This window comes from Camellia sinensis, chromosome 2 (assembly GCF_055761805.1).
Source record: "Camellia sinensis isolate YWXY chromosome 2, ASM5576180v1, whole genome shotgun sequence".
Taxonomy (NCBI): Eukaryota; Viridiplantae; Streptophyta; class Magnoliopsida; order Ericales; family Theaceae; genus Camellia; species Camellia sinensis.
The window spans coordinates 49,772,046-49,792,172 of NC_138962.1; the positions used below are offsets into that span (position 1 = coordinate 49,772,046).

The following is a 20,127-nucleotide window of genomic DNA, read 5'->3' on the forward strand; positions in this document are numbered from 1 at the left end:
TTTTTTAATCGGCAAATGTTAGTTGTTAGTTGTTAGATTAACACCTATGGGAGAAAATCTCCCCACCCTTGGCAAAGCACCTAAGTGCTTGCACTCCCTTAATTCAACTCCCCTAAGGAGAATTGAACCCATAACCTCCTTGGGACTAAGCCCTAAGGAAGGTATGGTGGCCAACTAGGCTAAGCCTAGTTGGTTTCTTGTTTGCTTCTTGATGCGGGGTTTAATGGTTTTTGGGTGCAGAGTGTTCCAATGATAGCACTGTGTTTCAGGTTGGAGACATGAGCGAGGTTACAATAAATTTTGGAATGGAGGAACCCAATGACACAGATATCTTGACTGAGGTAGCTGATACAGTTATGAACATAGACATAGGTGTGCTCAACAAAGATGATGGTGATAATGAGACCAATACTAGTGTGGTCATAGAAGTAACTGGTTGCGGGATGGAATGTAATAAAATATTGTTGGAAGATAATCGAGATTTTGAATTGTCTGATTTTAAAGAATTACAAATTGAAGTGATTGATTGTTCTAGCTCCGGATTCGATTTTGCTCAGGAAAAAAGTGTGCATGCTCTGAAAGGTTGTATGGAGAATGAAAGGCGTGAGATTTCAAATCCAGTTAGTGTTTCCCAGCTTGGTGAAAAGAGTAACATAGAAAACAATGGTGCTCTAAATGTGAATGAAACCATGACCATGTCCAATCCAATAGAGGCTGAACCAATTCCTGATGAGGAAACTAGTCATGACACATTGGAAGAACTCATTGACACAAACAAAAGTGAAAGCACAATGAAGGTTGGCTTTTACTGTTCTTTCTCTTATATACTAATGTGGTTACTTTGCATCTTCACTTAATTATCCTTACTTTTATTATGGCAACAATAATATCAAATTTACTTTAGTACTGGCTAAGGTAGTTTGAATGCCATGTATGAGAAGAAGTACAAAAATAAAGTGGAAGATTGTTAGTCATTAGACAACTGCTTTAAAAATGGACTGTAACTATAACCTATCGTTATTACATAACTGTATGGGCTGTCATTGCTACCTATTACAGCCACTATAGCAGCGTGATTAAATTTTACAAATGTAACGGCTGCCACCGTCACGTAACACCCATTGCAGGATGTTGCAACACCGTTACAACCCTTAATGTCATTACAGAACAATGACAAATCTGCGACATTTAAAAGCCAATTTTTTTGCTCATTTTTCCTCTTTCAACTTCTTGTTTTTATTATTATTATAATTGTTTATTTACTCAACATTAATAATTGAATTCATCCATTTCTTGAGCTAGTTGAAGAGCTCCGATAGATTTCGAAGTGGAGGTGATGTAAAGGAGGGACTTGCCTTGCGAAGGGGAGTCATTGTGAGGGGAGAAGTAAGAGCTGCCTTCGTGTCTTTGAAAGCCTTACCATGTTCATCCATGATCCATCCACTTGAACTTTTTTTCTTTCTCCAGTAGGGAACTAAAAGCTTGGGTGATCTCTGTCATAACTGGGATAACTCTTTGGAGAAAAGAGATTCGACCCAGGAAGGTTTTTAGCTCATCTTGGTTTTTTGGGCAAGGCATGTCGCAAATTGCGGCAAGCTTAGTTGGGTTGGGATGTATGCTATGGCAATGCACTATACATCTGAGAACCTCCTGCTGCTGCTGGATATTCTGCAGTTTTTTTTTTTTTTTTTTTTCATTAGAAGCCTAATGTCTCACCTAAAATAAACCGAATAGTAGGCATAGGATCTTTGGTTTGTTGATTAAAATGGGATTTAGTGTTGAGGAGGGTTTTCCACCTTTAACAGATTCTTTATAGAGTTTGTAAGTGGTCTGTTTTCTTCTTTTGGTGGATTCAAACTGCTATAATTAAAGTTTTTGTATGCCCTGTGTGTACATGGATGATGCCACTACTTTGATGCTCTTTACTGAGTTGTAACTCAAAAAAGAAAAGTGTGATTTTCTCTTAGTCCCAAGACACCTTTTGTGTTTATGTTGTTTGTAGGTTCATGATGGTGTCCCTAATGTTGAATTGGAAGCACAAAGCAAAGATTTAGACGGATCGGAACACAGAGCAGTAGATTTGGAATCAGAAACTGCTGTAAAGAGGTATTCTGCTTATTCCCTGTCTCCTATCCTGTCTCCCTTTCCTTGACATGTTCAATTTCCGATTTCTCCTAACATTTGGTACAAGTGTTTCAATAGAATTACTATCTTTACAATCTGGATTTTTGTGTTTTATTTGCTTAAATCACTAAATGCACTGTATAAGGTGTTACACCATATGTGAAACTGTCCCTTTTCTTTTGATTAGTAATATTATTTTCATTAAAAGTGCCAAAGCGGGCACACATGTGCATTTCTTTACTCCATGTATCTGAGCATCATGAATTCCTTGGGGTCAAATATATGAATTCTTCTTTTAAGTTCCACTCTAATAAAGTAGCCTTATGCTCCACCAAATCTTTGGCTAAAAGGCAGGACACTTCTATGAATGCTACAAACATGTCATGTTGGACATCAAAACTCGTCGGACACTTCTTACATGTGTTGGATAAATGTCCAAATGTGTTATTTTTTTGAACTAAACATGCTACACTTGGTGGACACGTTTCCATTGATTAGAGACACATGATTTTGTACTATTTCGACATATTAATAGTTAAAATGAAGAAATAAAATATATATTTATTTGTTGCATTGTCCTTGTCATGTCATGTCATGTCCTGATTTTTTCAACATTGTCTTGTCGGCATGTCCAAATCTGTGTTGTGTCCGTGTTTGTATCTGTATTCTATATTTGTATCTGTATCCATGCTTCGATCTTTTCCTATCTTGCCTTCTGACAACCTTGAGTCATGTTTGTATTACTTCCTCTCTTCTGTTGGGTGCCTTCATCTTCAATTAAGTTTCTTTTTACCACACCAACCTCTCTGTCTCTCTCTCTATGTCTATATATTGGTATCATAGCCATCTCATTGTTAGTTCTGTTACTTTGTGAATTTTTTCTTTGATCCAGCTACCCAACATTCTGCGGTCAATAGCTGGCCTTATTGCCATCTCATAAATTTCTACTTTGACAGAGCTTATATTTTACAATCAGACCTTAATCAAAAACACATTTCCGTGTCTCCCTCTTTATGGCTAGGGAAACCAATATTATAATTTATAAGTGTGTATTATGACATCTCCACACTAAGACTGTGTTTGGATGAAGGATTTGGGGGGATTTGAAAAGGGAAAAAGAAAAGTTGTGTGAAATTAGGTGAAATATAGGTGTATTTTATTCACATTTCACCGTCTCTTTCCCTTTCTCTTTCCAAATCTCTTTCCAAATCCTTCAACCAAACACAGCCTAAGGGATTTATCTGGGCATATTGTAAGAAGGGTGAAGACAAAAAGCATATAATAGTCGATTCCTTGAAAACCAATGAACCAAATTTCTGGATAAATTGCTTGGGACGCATCATTATCCTTCTGATCATCATTTTTTGTGTATGCTACTTCTAACCAGGGAGGAAATCTCAACAGCAGGATATACCTTATCCTCTGGTGTTTATTTACTACCACATCCTTCTAAGGTAATCTCCATATGATGGATATGACAAATGCTGTTTTATATTTTTGAATGACAAGAAATTGACATACTTGTGTAATAATATTAAGATAATTTAAAAAGAGCATTCAAACTGAGAAACAAGAGTGTTAGGATTCAAAATTGTATCTCAAGTTCTTCAAATTGTGGGTCATTGTGACTTTGGAATCCATGGTTTTCTAGTTGGTGGGGAGAAAAAAGGAGCCATTATGACTTCCTGTTTACTATTAATTGAGTTGTTTTTTTTTTTTTTTTTTTTTTTTTTTTTTTTGGTGGGATGGGGTGGGGTCAGTTATTGACTGAAATTTTTTGTTTATATATTTGAATTTATTGTTGACGGAGAGTTTAAAGTTTTGAAATTGGAGCCAAGTGAAAATTTTGGGTTATTATTGTCGTCAATTTAACATTTACAAAGCGTCATATTGAATAGTTTTACTCATCAAACAAAAGAATAATAATACTGTAGACAGTCCAATTTGACAAATGCCATGAGGGCACTTGTGGACAAATAAGCCACTTTGCACCTTGACCTATCATGCTAGGCAGACTTGAGGAGGCTATGGTTTGGTGGGAAACAAAGGACATGCTAGCTTGGGTGCAGTGCCACAGACTTGGTTTGCTGACTCAATTCACTAAAATGGATATTGGGTAACTGTGATGGTAACTAGAGCCATGGAAATTTTCTCTTCCTCACACCTTCGCCAAATGATAACAATACATGTCTTTACTCTAGAAACACGTTAATTGGGGTTTTAAATAGCTATTTATTAATCTTTATAAACTTATAAACATATTTTCATTTTTGGAATGAGCTGATGAATTATACAATTTCTGCATAAGCAATGAATTATATATATATATTAAATTATTATCAATAAGAAATACTTAATTTCTTTTATTTTTTTATAATTTTTTTTTTTATTTTAATTTTTTACCTATCATTGACTTTATGTAAATCTAAATAAAAAAAAATTTAGTGTGTGTGTGTTTTTTATGAGTGAACTTTTATTAAACAGACATGGTAAGGAAAAAAAACTAAAATCCTTCTCTAAAACTAAGCTTTCCCAAATTCAAAATTGCATCATAGTTTGGCCCATCTAAAAGTAAGTTTTATTGACTTCCTTGGGCTTGAAGTTTGGAAAAGAGTTGTATGAAATCACATTTTGGTCCGCTTAAATCCAAAAGGTAGTGCTATTGACTTCCTTGGCCGTAGGCCACTCTATCTGAACCATGTAAATCTTGTTTTTCTTTCTCTTTTACTTCTCTCTTTTATTCTTGCATTCTCTTATTATTTATAAATTTATCAGTAATAATTTGGATGTGATTTTTTCAAACTATTTTTCCATAGTAAGTAATTCAGCAATAATGAATGACAGGCATCGACAGGTGGGGATGATGCTTATTTTATTGTTGGCCAGAACTGGTTAGGCGTGGCTGATGGAGTCAGTTCGTGGTCAGAAGAAGGTAATTGCTGTGGACAGAGTATGTCAAGTTACAGCTTCCATTGCTATGTCAACTTAATTTTTCTGTTTATTTTGCCTCGGTGTTGGTGGTTTTACCAACATTTGTGATCTTGATTTAGTTTTTGATTTATATCTTAATAGATACACTTATGCATCTATTCAATAGACAAGTTTTCCTAATACAGCTGTTAGATAGCCCCCATAGGCAATAATATGCTATTGTTCAAGAAGAATCTGTATCTTGATTTTGGTTTAAATATAATTTGTATTGAATTTTACTTTCCAGGGATTGATCCAGGAATTTATTCTCGAGAACTGATGGAGAACTGTCGAAAGATTGTCTCAAAATGCAATAGTATTCCACTTACCAATCCTGAGGAGGTTATCAGTAAAAGTAATCTGGAAGCAAAGTCTCCTGGGTCATCAACAATTTTGGTTGCCTACTTTGATGGTCAGGTATTTGTAGACTCTTTCTGTTGGGTGGTTACGTTGTTGAGGAAGTGTAATTATCAGAACAAGTTTAGTGTTTCCATGCTCTTTTAGATGATGTTAACTAAATTTCAGGAAATCTTTTCAGTCCCTTGGTAGGATATAAGTTGAGGAAGTTAGTTGCCAATGTTTGAATGCAATGGGCTCCAAAATGCCCATAAACAAGCTTGTGGGAAAATAATAGTAAGGAACTTGGGCAATGTAGGTATTTGAATGCCTTTGACAGTTCATATGACCCCCAATGAGTGGACCTCACAACCTCAAGGCATAAGCCCCCTTGCCTTGGTAGGTGCTCACCCAAGCACTTCACATTGGCTTGTGAGCCTTCCCTCATCTAAGTGCTATGGGCGCTTGCCCTACTAACCCTGCTCCGCAAGCAGATACCCAACTCTGCAACCATCTGATTGCCTCACTACCCGTACTCGGCAACTACTTGCTTGGCACCATGCGCTTTTCCTTTCAAAGGCTCTAACTCCAAAATGATACTCTGATAGCCTGCGTAGGTCAGGATCAGGGTCTACGGACTCTCTGAGAGTGACTCACCATTTTTATTTAAATGGCAAGGAAACATATCCGTCACACATCAGTTTAATCTGAAGGAATAGTATGGAAAGATATCTGTATTGAGAAAGTCAGTTTAAAATCATAGAAACTGCACTAGGTTTTATTCCACCTATAGCTCAACAATTTTAGAAGATAATGATGTAAATTTTGATGCTTTAAGAACTCTGCTAGTAAGGATATCAACTGACAGTATTAATGTTCCTCAGGTTCTTCATGTGGCCAATATTGGAGATTCGGGATTTATTGTAATAAGAAATGGTGTTGTTTATGAAAAGTCTACACCAAGGTCTTTTGAGTTCAACTGTCCATTTCAGATTAAAAGCGGAGATGATCCCTCCAAATTGGTGGAGGTATGTTGTATCAATTACTAATACATTCAAGTAATGCTGACTAAACACTTTAATATTGATCATGTTATGAATATTTAAATCCATTGAAAAATTAAGCTTGCAGTGAGTAGGAGTAATCATCTATAATGTTATGAGCAATCACACACACAGGAGACGAATATTTAGAGCGGGAAAAACCCTTCAAAATGTGAAGGCAAAAAAACCTACTGCGCTGCACAATCCACTAGCTAGGAAATTAAGTTTACTAGTACATAAGATCTGGACAAAAATCCTATCGACCCAAATCCCATGAGCAGTTTTGTAGTTTTGATCTTCAACCTGTTTGTTTCGATCTTACTTAGATTTGTTGTCTCCGCTAGCATGCTATGATTACTAATCCACGGCCATGACCTCAACACCCTCAATCCACAGCACCAAGCTTGGATTTCTTGAATGATTAAACAACATAGAATGAAATGATACTCTCAAGATATGAAGTTTTAAGCATAATAATCTATTTTGAAATATAGCGAGTTTCAAGATTTAGGAAAATTGGTGTATTACTGCCTTGAACTTACTTTGTTATCATCAAAATCAATTTAAACTTTACTTGAGAAACCTTAGGGCTAATAGCTTGGATTTTCAAAATATCATGACATGTTCATGAGACTCTGAAATACTAGATACAATTCTTGGAATGAAATTGCCAGCACAAAAATGACAAGGATATTTTTCCTCATAATAGGCCATACAAATGGAAGTTATTTTTTTCTCTTCTAATAAATAAATGATTAGAAATTATTAATTTTGTTATGTCTAACCATTTGTATTTCAGATGTACGAAATTGATTTGGACGAGGGTGATGTGATCGTGACTTCAACAGATGGCCTTTTTGACAATCTGTACGACCCGGAAATAGTTTCAATTGTATCCAAGTCAATGCAATCCAATTTTAAACTTGAGGTGCTTCCTAGATGCCTTGTTAAACATTTTTAAGCTTCTCTATACTCTTGACTGAACTATTTGAGAATAAGTTTGTAGCAAGGCGTGCTGGTTGCAGTGTGGTCATTGCACAAGGCATTTGGCCAAAACAAAGAGTGACCCACTATTTATTCTCTCCTTGAACTTGAACCCAAGAGTGATTCCCTGAAGTCCTATTCATGGGTGCTAGGCAGGCAATGGTGTGAAACAAAATGACTTGCAAACTCGAACCTAAGAGTGATTCCCTGAAGTCCTATTCATGGGTGTTAGGCAGGCAATGGTGTGAAACAAAATGACTTGCAACAAATACCTTAGTTCTCGCATCAATGAAGGATGTCGCAAAATGTGATGTTCTGTGCAAATTGCAGAATCTTGTGAACCATCGAGTCTTTGAACACAATTTATTCCTGAAGCCATTTAGCTTATATTTTATGTTTTGGGAGCAAATATTGGTCTTTTGTGCATGCCTATGCATACCATCCTAAAAATGAGTCCCCAACAACGGACTTTATAGATAGTTGTGATTGTCAAACTCTTGTGTCCTGTTGTGTGTGCTCTGTCGCCATGAGCGAACGCCTGTGACCTGAATGTGCTGTTGCTACGTTGCTTTGACCATGACCAGGTCAGGCGAGTCTGCCCACTAAGTTTTAGCATATCATTAAGATGACAAAAAGTAACTAAACAAGGATTTCCCAGATAATAGCAACCAAACTGCGAAAAGCCAAACTTGAAAATCAAGTGGATTATACTATAAGACATGCAGGTTAGATGCTGGTGAAATTCAGTGTCCCAATTTTTTTAGCATAGGAAATATTTAAATAAAAAAACTTGATTCCATATTGAACTATTCCAACCCTTTTATCAAATTTTCATCAAAATTGAAAATTAGATGAAAAAAGGTTAAGGGTTGAAAATCTCATGAAAGAGTTAGGGTAGTTCATATCAAATCAAGCTTCTTTTTTTCTTTTTATTTTTTTCAAATTGGAATCAAATTAGATGAAAAAAAGTAGTTGAGGGTTGGAGATGCTCATCAACAATCCTTCCCTGTTTTCTCAATGCATTTTTTTTTTTTTTTTTTGCCTATCATCTTTTTATTTTAAAAATTCTGCATACCATCTGTAGGAAATAGCGGAAGCCCTAGCCAGGAGAGCACATGTGATAGGGAATTCAACCACTTGTATGACTCCATTTGCAGATGCAGTGGCGGCACTTGGGATCGAGGGATTTACTGGTGGCAAGCTTGATGACGTGGTTGTTATTGTCTCTTTGGTTCAAAAAATATCAAGCCCTCACATGGAGTAATTTCAATTGCTTTTATCTTCTTATTGTTTCTAGTATGGAATCTTCATAACCGTCTTTTTCCCTTTCTCTTTCCAAATCCCTTTTGAAATCCTTGAATCAAACACAGCCTAAGGGATTTATTTGGACATATTAAGAAGGGTGAAGACGAAAAGCATATAATAGTTGATTCCTTGAAAACCAATGAACCAAATTTCAGGATAAATTGCTTGGGACGCATCATTATCCTTCTGATCATCATTTTTTGTGTATGTTACTTCTAACCAGGGAGGAAATCTCAACAGCACGATATATCTTATCCTCTGGTGCTTATTTACTACCACATCCTTCTAAGGTAATCTCCATATGATGGATATGACAAATGCTGTTTTATATTTTTGAATGACAAGAAATTGACATACTTGTGTAATAATGTTCAGATAATTTAAAAAGAGCATTCAAACTGAGAAAAGAGAGTGTTAGGATTCAAAATTGTATCTCAAGTTCCTCAAATTGTGGGTCATTGTGACTTTGGAATCCATGGTTTTCTAGTTGGTGGGGCGAAAAAAGGAGCCATTATGACATCTTGTTTGCTACTAATTGAGTTTTTTTTTTTTTTTTGGTGGGATGGGGGTGGGGTCAGCTATTGACTGAAATTTTTTGTTTATATATTTGAATTTATTCTTGACGGAGAGTTTAAAGTTTTGAAATTGGAGCCAAGTGAAAATTTTGGATTATTATTGTCGTCAATTTAACATTTACAAAGCGTCATATTGAATAGTTTTACTCATCAAACAAAAGGATAATAATACTGTAGACAGTCCAATTTGACCAAATGCCATGAGGGCACTTGTGGACAAATAAGCCACTTTGCACCTTGACCTATCATGCTAGGCAAACTTGAGGAGGCTATGGTTTGGTGGGAAACAAACGGAATGCTAGCTTGGGTGCAGTGCCACAGACTTGGTTTGCTGACTCAATTCACTAAAACGGATATTGGGTAACTGTAATGGTGATTGGAGCCATGGAAATTTTCTCTCCCTCACACCTTTGCCAAATGATAACAATACATGTCATTACTCTAGAAGCACGTTAAATAGCTATTTATTAATCTTTATGAACTTATAAACGTATTTCCATTTTTGGAATGAGCTGATGAATTATACAATTTCTGCATAAGCAATGAATTATATATATTAAATTATTATAAAAAAGAAATACTTAATTTCTTTTATTTTTTTATAATTTTTTTTATTTTAATTTTTTACCTATCATTGACTTTATGTAAATCTAAATAATAAAATTTTTAGTGTGTGTGTGTTTTTTATAAGTGAACTTTTATTAAACAGACATGGGGTGACACCATTGTAACGAAAAAAAACTAAAATCCTTCTCTAAAACTAAGCTTTCCCAAATTCAAAATTGCATCATAGTTTGGTCCATCTAAAAGTAAGTTTTATTGAATTCCTTGGGGTTGAAGTTTGGCAGAGAGTTGTATGAAATCACATTTTGGTCCGCTTAAATCCAAAAGGTAGTGCTATTGACTTCCTTGGCCGTGGGCCATTCTATCTGAACCATGTAAATCTTGTTTTTCTTTCTCTTTTACTTCTCTCTTTTATTCTTGCATTCTCTTATGATTTATAAATTTATCAGTAATAATTTGGATGTGATTTTTTCAAACTATTTTTCTGTAGTAAGTAATTCAGCAATAATGAATGACAGGCATCGACAGGTGGGGAGGATGCTTATTTTATTGTTGGCCAGAACTGGTTAGGTGTGGCTGATGGAGTTGGTTCGTGGTCAGAAGAAGGTAATTGCTGTGGACAGAGTATGTCAAGTTACAGCTTCCATTGCTATGTCAACTTAATTTTTCTGTTTATTTTGTCTCGGTGTTGGTGGTTTTACCAACATTTGTGATCTTGATTTAGTTGTTGATTTATATCTTAATAGATACACTTATGCATCTATTCAATAGACAAGTTTTCCTAATACAGCTGTTAGGTAGCCCTCATAGGCAATAATATGCTATTGTTCAAGAAGAATCTGTATCTTGATTTTGGTTTAAATATAATTTGTATTGAATTGTACTTTCCAGGGATTGATCCAGGAATTTATTCTCGAGAACTGATGGAGAACTGTCGAAAGATTGTCTCAGAATGCAATAGTGTTCCTCATCCTGAGGAGGTTATCAGTGAAAGTGCTCTGGAAGCAGAGTCTCCTGGATCATCAACAATTTTGGTTGCCTACTTTGATGGTCAGGTATTTGTAGACTCTTTCTGTTGGGTGGTTACGTTGTTGAGGAAGTGTAATTATCAGAACAAGTTTAGTGTTTCCATGCTCTTTTAGATGATGTTAACTAAATTTCAGGAAATTTTTTCAGTCCCCTGGTAGGATATAAGTTGAGGAAGTTAGTTGCCAATGTTTGAATGCAATGGGCTCCAAAATGCCCATAAACGAGCTTGTGGGAAAATAATAGAAAGGAACTTGCGCAATGTAGGTATTTGAATGCCTTTGACAGTTCATATGACCCCCAATGAGTGGACCTCACAACCTCACCCATTGCGTGGACCTCACAACCTCAAGGCATAAGCCGCCTTGCCATGGTAGGTGCTCCCCCAAGCACTTCACATTGGCTTGTAAGCCTTCCCTCACCTAAGTGCTATGGGTGCTTGCCTTACTAACCCTGCTCCCCGAGCAGATACCCAACTCTGCAACCATCTGATTGCCTCACTACCCTGTACTCGGCAACTACTTGCTTGGCACCATGCGCTTTGCCTTTCGAAGGCTCTAACTCCGAAATGATATTCTGATAGCCTGCGTAGGTCAGGATCAGGGTCTACAGACTCTCTGAGAGTGACTCACCATTTTTATTTAAATGGCAAGGAAACATATCCGTCACACATCAGTTTAATCTGAAGGAATAGTATGGAAAGATACCTGTATTGAGAAAGTCAGTTTAAAATCATAGAAACTGCACTAGGTTTTATTCCACCTATAGCTCAACAATTTTAGAAGATAATGATGTAAATTTTGATGCTTTAAGAACTCTGCTAGTAAGGATATCAACTGACAGTATTAATGTTCCTCAGGTTCTTCATGTGGCCAATATTGGAGATTCAGGATTTATTGTAATAAGAAATGGTGTTGTTTATAAAAGGTCTACACCAAGGTCATTTAAGTTCAACTGTCCATTTCAGATTGAAAGTGGAGTTGATCCCTCCGAATATGTGGAGGTATGTTGTATCAATTACTAATACATTCAAGTAATGCTGACTAAACACTTTAATATTGATCATGTTATGAATATTTAAATCCATTGAAAAATTAAGCTTGCAGTGAGTAGGAGTAATCATCTGTAATGTTATGAGCAATCACACACACAAGAGACATATATTTAGAGTGGGAAAAACCCTTCAGAATGTGAAGGCAAAAAAACCTACTGCGCTGCACAATCCACTAGCTAGGAAATTAAGTTTACTAGTACATAAGATCTGGACAAAAATCCTATCGACCCAAATCCCATGAGCAGTTCTGTAGTTTTGATCTTCAACCTGTTTGTTCCAATCTTACTTAGATTTGTTGTCTCCGCTAGCATGCTATGATTACTAATCCACTGCCATGACCTCAACACCCTCAATCCACAGCACCAAGCTTGGATTTCTTGAATGATTAAACAACATAGAATGAAATGATACTCACAAGATATGAAGTTTTAAGCATAATAATCTATTTTGAAATATAGAAAGTTTCAAGATTTAGGAAAATTGGTATATTACTGCCTTGAACTTACTTTGTTATCATCAAAATCAATTTAAACTTTACTTGAAAAACCTTAAGGCTAATAGCTTGGATTTTCAAAATATCATGACATGCTCATGAGACTCTGAAGTACTAGATACAATTCTTGGAATGAAATTGCCAGCACAAAAATGACAAGGATATTTTTCCTCATAATAGGCCATACAAATGAAAGTTATTTTTTTTCTCTTCTAAAAAATAAATGATTAGAAATTATTAATTTTATTATGTCTAACAATTTGCATTTCAGATATACAGAATTGATTTGGACGAGGGTGATGTGATCGTGACTTCAACAGATGGCCTTTTTGACAATCTGTACAACCCAGAAATAGTTTCAATTGTATCCAAGTCAATGCAATCCAATTTTAAACTTGAGGTGCTTCCTAGATGCCTTGTTAAACATTTTTAAGCTTCTCTAGACTCTTGACTGAACTATTTGAGAATAAGTTTGTAGCAAGGCGTGCTGGTTGCAGTGTGGTCATTGCACAAGGCATTTGGCCAAAACAAAGAGTGACCCACTATTTATTCTCTCCTTGAACTCGAACCCAAGAGTGATTCCCTGAAGTCCTATTCATGGGTGCTAGGCAGGCAATGGTGTGAAACAAAATGACTCGCAAACTCGAACCTAAGAGTGATTCCCTGAAGTCCTATTCATGGGTGCTAGGCAGGCAATGGTGTGAAACAAAATGACTTGCAACAAATATCTTAGTTCTCGCATCAATGAAGGATGTGGCAAAATGTGATGTTCTGTGCAAATTGCAGAATCTTGTGAACCATCGAGTCTTTGAACACAATTTATTCCTGAAGCCATGTAGCTTATATTTTATGTTTTGGGAGCAAATGTTGGTCTTTTGTGCATGCCTATGCATACCATCCTAAAAATGAGTCCCCAACAATAGACTTTATAGATAGTTGTGATTGTCAAACTGTTGTGTCCTGTTGTGTGTGCTTTGTCGCCATGAGCGAGCGCCCATGACCCGAATGTGCTTTTGCTACGTTGCTTTGAAAATGACCAGGTCAGGCAAGTCTGCCCACTAAGTTTTAGCATATCATTAAGATGACAAAAAGTAACTAAACAAGGATTTCCCTGATAACAGCAACCCAACCGCGAAAAGCCAAACTTGAAAATCAAGTGGATTATACTATAAGACATACAGGTTAGATACTGGTGAAATTCAGTGTCCAAAGTTTTTTAGCTTAGGAAATATATAATTTCAAATTTGAATAAAAAAACTTGATTCAATATTGAACTATTCCAACCCTTTCATCAAATTTTCATCAAAATTGAAAATTAGATGAAAAAAGGTTAAGGGTTGAAAATCTCATGAAAGAGTTAGGGTAGTTCATATCAAATCAAGCTTCTTTTTTTCTTTTTCTTTTTTCAAATTGGAATCAAATTAGATGAAAAAAAGTAGTTGAGGGTTGGAGATGCTCATCAACAATCCTTCCATGTTTTCTCAATGCTTTTTTTTTTTTTTTTTTTTGCCTATCATTTTTTTATTTTAAAAATTCTGCATACTATCCGTAGGAAATAGCGGAAGCCCTAGCTAGGAGAGCACATGAGATAGGGAATTCAACAACTTGTATGACTCCATTTGTAGATGCATATGCGGCACGTAGGATCAAGAAGGGATTTACTGGTGGCAAGCTTGATGACGTGGTTGTTATCGTCTCTTTGGTTCAAAAAATATCAAGCCCTCACATGGAGTAATTTCAATTGCTTTGATCTTCTTCTTGTTTCTAGTATGGAATCTTCATAACTTTTGAGCCAACATATGCTCTGGTCTTATTTCCCCAATGTGTAATTATTTGGTATATATATTTGGATGTGTCTTTGAATGTATGATATAATTTATTAATTCTTTGTTTGATTTACATTAGCAAGCTATCACCAAGAATTATTCCTTCTAGTCTTTTTCAATCATTGATCATATTTGAAGTCCTCTACAATCTCAACGCCTTTCGACCAAATCTTTGAGTTGGCTTTGCTATTCACTGAGAGAGGTAAGTTTTCCGGTGCTGAGGTATTGTCTCTCTCTCTCTCTCTCTCTCTCTCATTGATTTTGACCTGCACATTCATATTTATGCCTCAGATTGAGGTGATAGATAACCTTTGGGTTTATTTTGATGGTTTCTCTCTGAAGGGTAATGCTTTGCTTTTATGTGTTCATATAGTTTTGAAATTAGACATTTACTAGTGGTATTTTATGCTTTGTTTGATGGAAGATAATAAAAGAATGGAAGAGAAAACTTTAAAAGTAAATTCCTTTTTCTTGTTTGGGTGGCTTAGAAGGAGAGAAAAAGTGAAAGGAGGTAATAAGATAAATGAATTATGAATTGTGTTCATAGCACAATTATGAAATTTATTAGCTTATTTGTTCTTTAAAAAAAAAAACCTTGTTTAGTTTGGAGTTTTAAAAACAGTTTTCTGACTTGTGTTCTTAATGATTTTTTAAAACATTATAATTATTTTTAAAAAAAAATACACTCACTTAATCTTAATATATTTAAAAAATAAAAAAAAATGCACAAAAATCTGTAAAAATTTTATTAAATACAACAAAATATGAAAATATATTATATTTTTATTTTTTGATTTTTTGTGTTTGATCATTTTTTTTATTACAAATATTATACTTTTGAGAGTATTTAGATTAGGTACATCTAAAAAAAAAAATTTAAATGTAAAATATTAACAAAAATTACTAAAAATAAAAAATAAATAATAAAATGAAAAATAAAAAACTCATTTTTTAAAAAATGAATTTAATTTTCTAAAATTAAACATAGCGAGGCAAAAGATAAGTCTCACATGAGTGTTTATTGAGACTTATCATTTGTGTCTATATCTTATTATGTGAAAATCATCCACACTCTTCAATACCACAAATAAGCAATGCAACAGCACTACGTGGACATAAATTATGTGTACAAAATACAAAAAAAAAAATCTCTCATGAGACCATCTCTAATGTTTATTTAAATTTAGGGAAAATTGGCCTGAGGTCCCTCCTCTACTTTTGATAGGAGGAGAGGTCCTTTATAATATGTTTTGATGGCTAAGGTCCCTCAAATTTATTTTAGGTTATAAAGTACCTAAATTACCCTTCCTTTATAACATAAATTTGTTTGAATATTATATTGTTGACTTAACTGATAGATTTTGGAAACCGAATTTGAAGTGGAGATTTTGTCGGAGTTTTCGTCGGAGATTTCAGTGGAGATTTCATGGTGGAGATTTCGTCGGAGATTTCAATGGAGTTGACGAGAAAGATTGCTACGATCGTGTAGATTTCGTTGGAGATTTCGTCGGAGATTTCAGTGGTATTACAGTGTGTTGATCGCGTAGATTTTCAGTGGAGTTGAATCAGGTTTGTTTTTGATGGAGATACCACATGCATTTTGATTTTTGTTTTGAATTTTTGTTTAAAGAGAGGCCAACTTGATAGAGTTGATTTTTATTTTTGGAATTAATTTTTTATTATTTGTTTTTTAATCAATTTCAAAGAGTGTTGACAGTGTGTTGATCACGTAGGTTTTTGAGTGGAGTTGAATTAGGTTTGTTTTCGATTTAGATTCCACATGGATTTTGATTTTTGTTTTGAATTTTTGTTTAGAGAGAGGCCAGCTTGATAGAGTTGATTTTTATTTTTGGAATTAATTTTTCATTCTTTGTTTTTTGATCAATTTCAAATAGTGTTGACAGTGTAGGTGATTTTGATGTTTAGAGTTCATTTTTGGTGCTCTGTTTTTTATCAACATACTGATCAATGATAAGTTTTGTTCTATGTTTTTTCAAACCAGAGAAATTTCATTTTCAGCACTTTTGTTTGTGTAGTCCAGAGGAAATTATAAGTGCATATGGACATATTATTAGAAGTTTCTAATGCAGATAGAATATGAGAAAGTGAATGTAAGTTCATAAATTTCTCTGGACTTGTATTTGTAGTTCAGAGAAAATTATAAGTTTGTTACTCACTTTCAGTTTGTAATTCAGAGAAAAGTATATGTTTGTAGAAGATGAATAGAAGTTTTTGTTTCTCTAAGCAAAAGTTATTTTTTGTGTTTTTTGTTTTAGTTTAGATGGACAATGCAGTGTTTTTTGTTATCTTGAAGGTGTATATAAGTTTGTAAATTTCTCTGGATTTTTCAATGAGTGCAATATTACAGAATGACGCATAGAAAATTGTTAGCTTGTAGTGAGGTGAAAATCATGTTAAAGCCTATAATTTCATAACAGATATTCTATGTGATTTTTTTTTCTATAATTATGTTTAATAGTTAGCAGTAAATTTCTCTGTGATTCATTAAGTTTCTGTGATTTTGTTTTTTATCATCTTGAAGGTGAATATCAGTTTGTAAGTTCAGAGAAAATTATAATTTTTAGAAATTTCTCTGGACTTTTATGTTATTCTTGTGAAGTGTTTCTATGTTAAACAAATTATTTTTGTTGTTTTTTGTTTCAGTTTCAATGGACAGTGCAGTGTTGTTGCTGTGAAAATATGGGAATGATACTATTGTCATTAATGTTTCATGCGAATTGAATTTTGAGGAATTGGTTGGCATTTTGTGTAAAACATGGGAGAATTTGAAACCTGAGACTGTGTATTTCATATTCTATTTTGGGCCATCCGAATTGTATGGTTCGAAATAATATTGATTTTCTGAATATGTTGAGGGTTGTTTGTGCACGCGGTGTTGATATAGTTGATGTTTCAGTTAGTAGATGTAGTACTTCTGATGAAGAGGATGAAGTGGGGTCTAATTGGGTAGATATTGTGGATGGTGAGTGTGATAGGCTGGTGGATGTTGAAAGGAATTCACTCTCTAAGTTTTGTTCTCACCAAGAAAAGGTGTTATTGTCGGCTAGTTGGCGGAATAATATTACGAGTGTTAGACAAAAGTTTGAGGGTGGTGTGGTTGAGTTCCGTACTTTTTTATGCAAGTATGCTATTGAGGTTGGTTTTCAGTTTACGTATGTTAAAAATGACAAGCTGAGGGTTACGGCAGAATGTGCATATAAGGAATCAATGGGATGTATGTGGCGTGTACATGCTTCTGTTGAAAAAACAAATGGGTTCTTCTACATAAGGACTTTGAACAATGAACATACGTGTGGTGTGGCAGTTCGTATGAGTAAACATTCGAGGATGACTTCTAGCTTAGTTTCTGGGCTGATACTTGAAAAGGTAAGTGCAAAACCTTTAACTCGTCCAGTGGATGTTGTAAAAGAAATGAAAGACAAGTATGGGGTCTCAATCAGTTATAACTGTGGTTGGTTGGGTGTTGAAAAAGCAAAATGTAGTACATATGGGGATTCTTGTTTGTCATTTGATCAATTACGGTGGTATTTTGATGAGGCATTGAAGAACAATCCAGGTAGTCGTTTTGAGTTAGATTTTGAAGATAACAAGCGTTTCAAAAGAGTGTTTGTGGCTTTTCATGCATGCATTGCTGGTTTCAAATATTGTCGGTCATTGCTTTTTCTTGATGGAACATTTTTGAAAGGACGATACAAAGGAGTTATGCTTGCTGCAACGGGGAAAGATGGGAATGAAGGTAATTGTAAATATATCTAATTTTATCTAAGTATGTAAATTTTCTATACATGTAGGAATTGAGTGAATGTGAATTTTCTCTGGTTTGGCCACTGTGTGGATTTTCTATTGTTGTGGCCACTGTGAGAATTTTCACTGGATTTTGGTCAGTGTATGAATTTTCTCTGGATGTTGTCATTGTGTGAATTGTATCTGTAGGTGGTCACTAAGTGAATTTTCTCTGTATATTATGATTGTGTGAATTTTCTCTGTAGCTAGTCACTAAGTCAATTTTCTCTGGATGTTGCCAATGTGTGAATTTTCTCTGGAGTTGGGCACTAAGTGAATTTTCTCTGGATGTTGGCAGTGTCAAACTTCTCTGGTTGTTTATTGTTCTATTTTTCTCTGCATGTGTATATCTAATATGCTTGTTCCTATTTGTTTTGTAGGTTTTTTTCCTGCAGCTTTTGCTGTTGTTGATGCTGAGAATAAAGACAATTGGTGTTGGTTTCTTGAACATTTATGTGGAGTATTAGGATCAGAAAAGGTGATAAGTTTCATATCAGATCGACATTGTGGAATTGTGGAGGGAATTGCTAGGTTTTTCCCTAACTACTTTCATGGATTTTGTCTGGAACATCTAAAGAGAAATTTGAGGGATAAGTTGTCATGTGGAAACACAAATTTGGTTAGGGAGACGATTGTGTTCGAGTTTTCAGAATGTGCATATGCTCCAACAAAGGCATCATTTCATTTCAAGTTAAATGAATTAAAAAGTGAGGGAGGAGACATTGTGAGTGTTTTCTTGAGAAGTTTACCATATGAAAATTGGAGTGATGCATATTTTGTGGGGAAACGTTATGGTGAGATGTATTCAAATGTTGCTAAGTCATTCAATTCATGGATACGAGAAGCTCGGCACTTGCCAATAACAAATTTGGTGGACATGATACGGTTGCAAATCATGAATATGAGGTCTGATAGGAGGCTACTCTCTAGTAAATGGAATAAAATTCTATGTCCTCGTATATATAGTGTGTTGGAGAAGTCTTTTTTGGATGGGAGGACATGGAATGTGAGTTTATCATCTGATAATGTCTTTGAAGTGCATTGTTTTCCTTCGGTTGTGGTTGATCTTGGGTTGAGAACTTGTTCATGTCGAAAATGGGAAATAAATGGGTATCTATGTCAACATGCTGTTGCTGCAATTTTTAGGAGTGGAAAGAATTTGAATTCATTTGTTGAACCATTTTTTCATGCTGATATGTATCGTCAAGCATACTCGTTTTCGATTGGCCCAGTTCCAACTATTGAAAAACCTGTGTGCAGCATTGAAGATGCTATGATTTTACCTCCATTGAGCAAGAGACCTGCTGGGAGGCCGAAGAAGAACAGAATTGCTTCTACTGGAGAGTTTAAAAGGGTGATTAAGTGTAGTCGTTGTGAGAGTATTGGTCACCATAATAAGAGGACATACAAGGAACCTTTGTTAAATAGTTGAGGATTATACATTTTATTGATTGAATAATACATTTGATGATTACTTTGTGTATTTTGTTTTGTGAAATGTATTTTTTAGACAATGTATATAATAATATCAATCAAATTCATCCAGAGAAATTTTCCAATATCAGTTAAAGTGTGTTTGTTGATATATACTATAGGCAATGGGTTTGTAATACCTGTCAAATTCATCCAGAGAAATTTTCCTATGGCAGAGAAAATTCTGTGTGTTGTGTTTTGAAGCTTCATATTCATCCACATAAATTTGACAATGGTAGACTAAAGTACTGTGTGGATTGTGTTTTTTGAATTTGGTAATTGTTTTGTACTAACACAGTGCATTAGAGATTGAATGATCATATAGGCACCTTCTTTGGCGAGATATGAGTTAAATTTATCTGTAAATTTCTGGTAGCTTCATATCAGTCATTTCAAGAAATGTGCACACCAGACAGAGCACACAAAAAATTATTGTACAACCAAGAAACAAAATTAAGCTCTTTTGGAATTTCTCTAAGTTAAGAATTTCTCTGGACCAGGGAAGAATTTCTCTGGACTCACTTCAACTCAGAAATTTGTGTCAAAGCCA

At 34.9% G+C, this 20,127-nt stretch overlaps 2 protein-coding genes and 2 pseudogenes across 6 annotated transcripts in view; all 4 read left to right on the forward strand.

Moving 5' to 3' along the window:
- LOC114300635 (uncharacterized) overlaps positions 1-14,373 on the forward strand; it is a 67,147-nt gene extending 52,774 nt beyond the window's left edge. For 2 of the 5 annotated variants that reach the window (XM_082914341.1, XM_082914337.1), the window contains 12 exons: positions 3,512-3,578; positions 4,969-5,074; positions 5,342-5,511; positions 6,315-6,458; positions 7,273-7,401; positions 8,542-8,717; positions 8,986-9,052; positions 10,420-10,525; positions 10,793-10,956; positions 11,787-11,930; positions 12,746-12,874; positions 14,027-14,373. In XM_082914341.1, coding sequence (XP_082770467.1) covers positions 3,512-3,578; positions 4,969-5,074; positions 5,342-5,511; positions 6,315-6,458; positions 7,273-7,401; positions 8,542-8,717; positions 8,986-9,052; positions 10,420-10,525; positions 10,793-10,956; positions 11,787-11,930; positions 12,746-12,874; positions 14,027-14,209 — 1,585 coding nt within the window. In that variant the 3' untranslated portion in view covers positions 14,210-14,373. The remainder of the gene's footprint in view (positions 1-3,511; positions 3,579-4,968; positions 5,075-5,341; positions 5,512-6,314; positions 6,459-7,272; positions 7,402-8,541; positions 8,718-8,985; positions 9,053-10,419; positions 10,526-10,792; positions 10,957-11,786; positions 11,931-12,745; positions 12,875-14,026) is intronic. The other 3 variants (XM_082914339.1, XM_082914338.1, XM_082914340.1) reach the window with 3 other exon arrangements.
- LOC145820796 (5.8S ribosomal RNA) lies at positions 7,714-7,864 on the forward strand (annotated as a pseudogene).
- On the forward strand, positions 13,187-13,337 carry LOC145820795 (5.8S ribosomal RNA; annotated as a pseudogene).
- A 6-nt stretch (positions 14,374-14,379) lies between the features above and the next one.
- On the forward strand, positions 14,380-19,587 carry LOC145820030 (uncharacterized). The gene is made up of 4 exons (XM_082914343.1): positions 14,380-14,502; positions 15,659-15,869; positions 16,965-18,057; positions 18,485-19,587. The coding sequence occupies exons 3-4, from the start codon at positions 17,139-17,141 to the stop codon at positions 19,534-19,536; spliced, it is 1,971 nt and encodes a 656-aa protein (XP_082770469.1). The 5' UTR covers positions 14,380-14,502; positions 15,659-15,869; positions 16,965-17,138; the 3' UTR covers positions 19,537-19,587.
- The last annotated feature ends 540 nt before the right edge of the window (positions 19,588-20,127 follow it).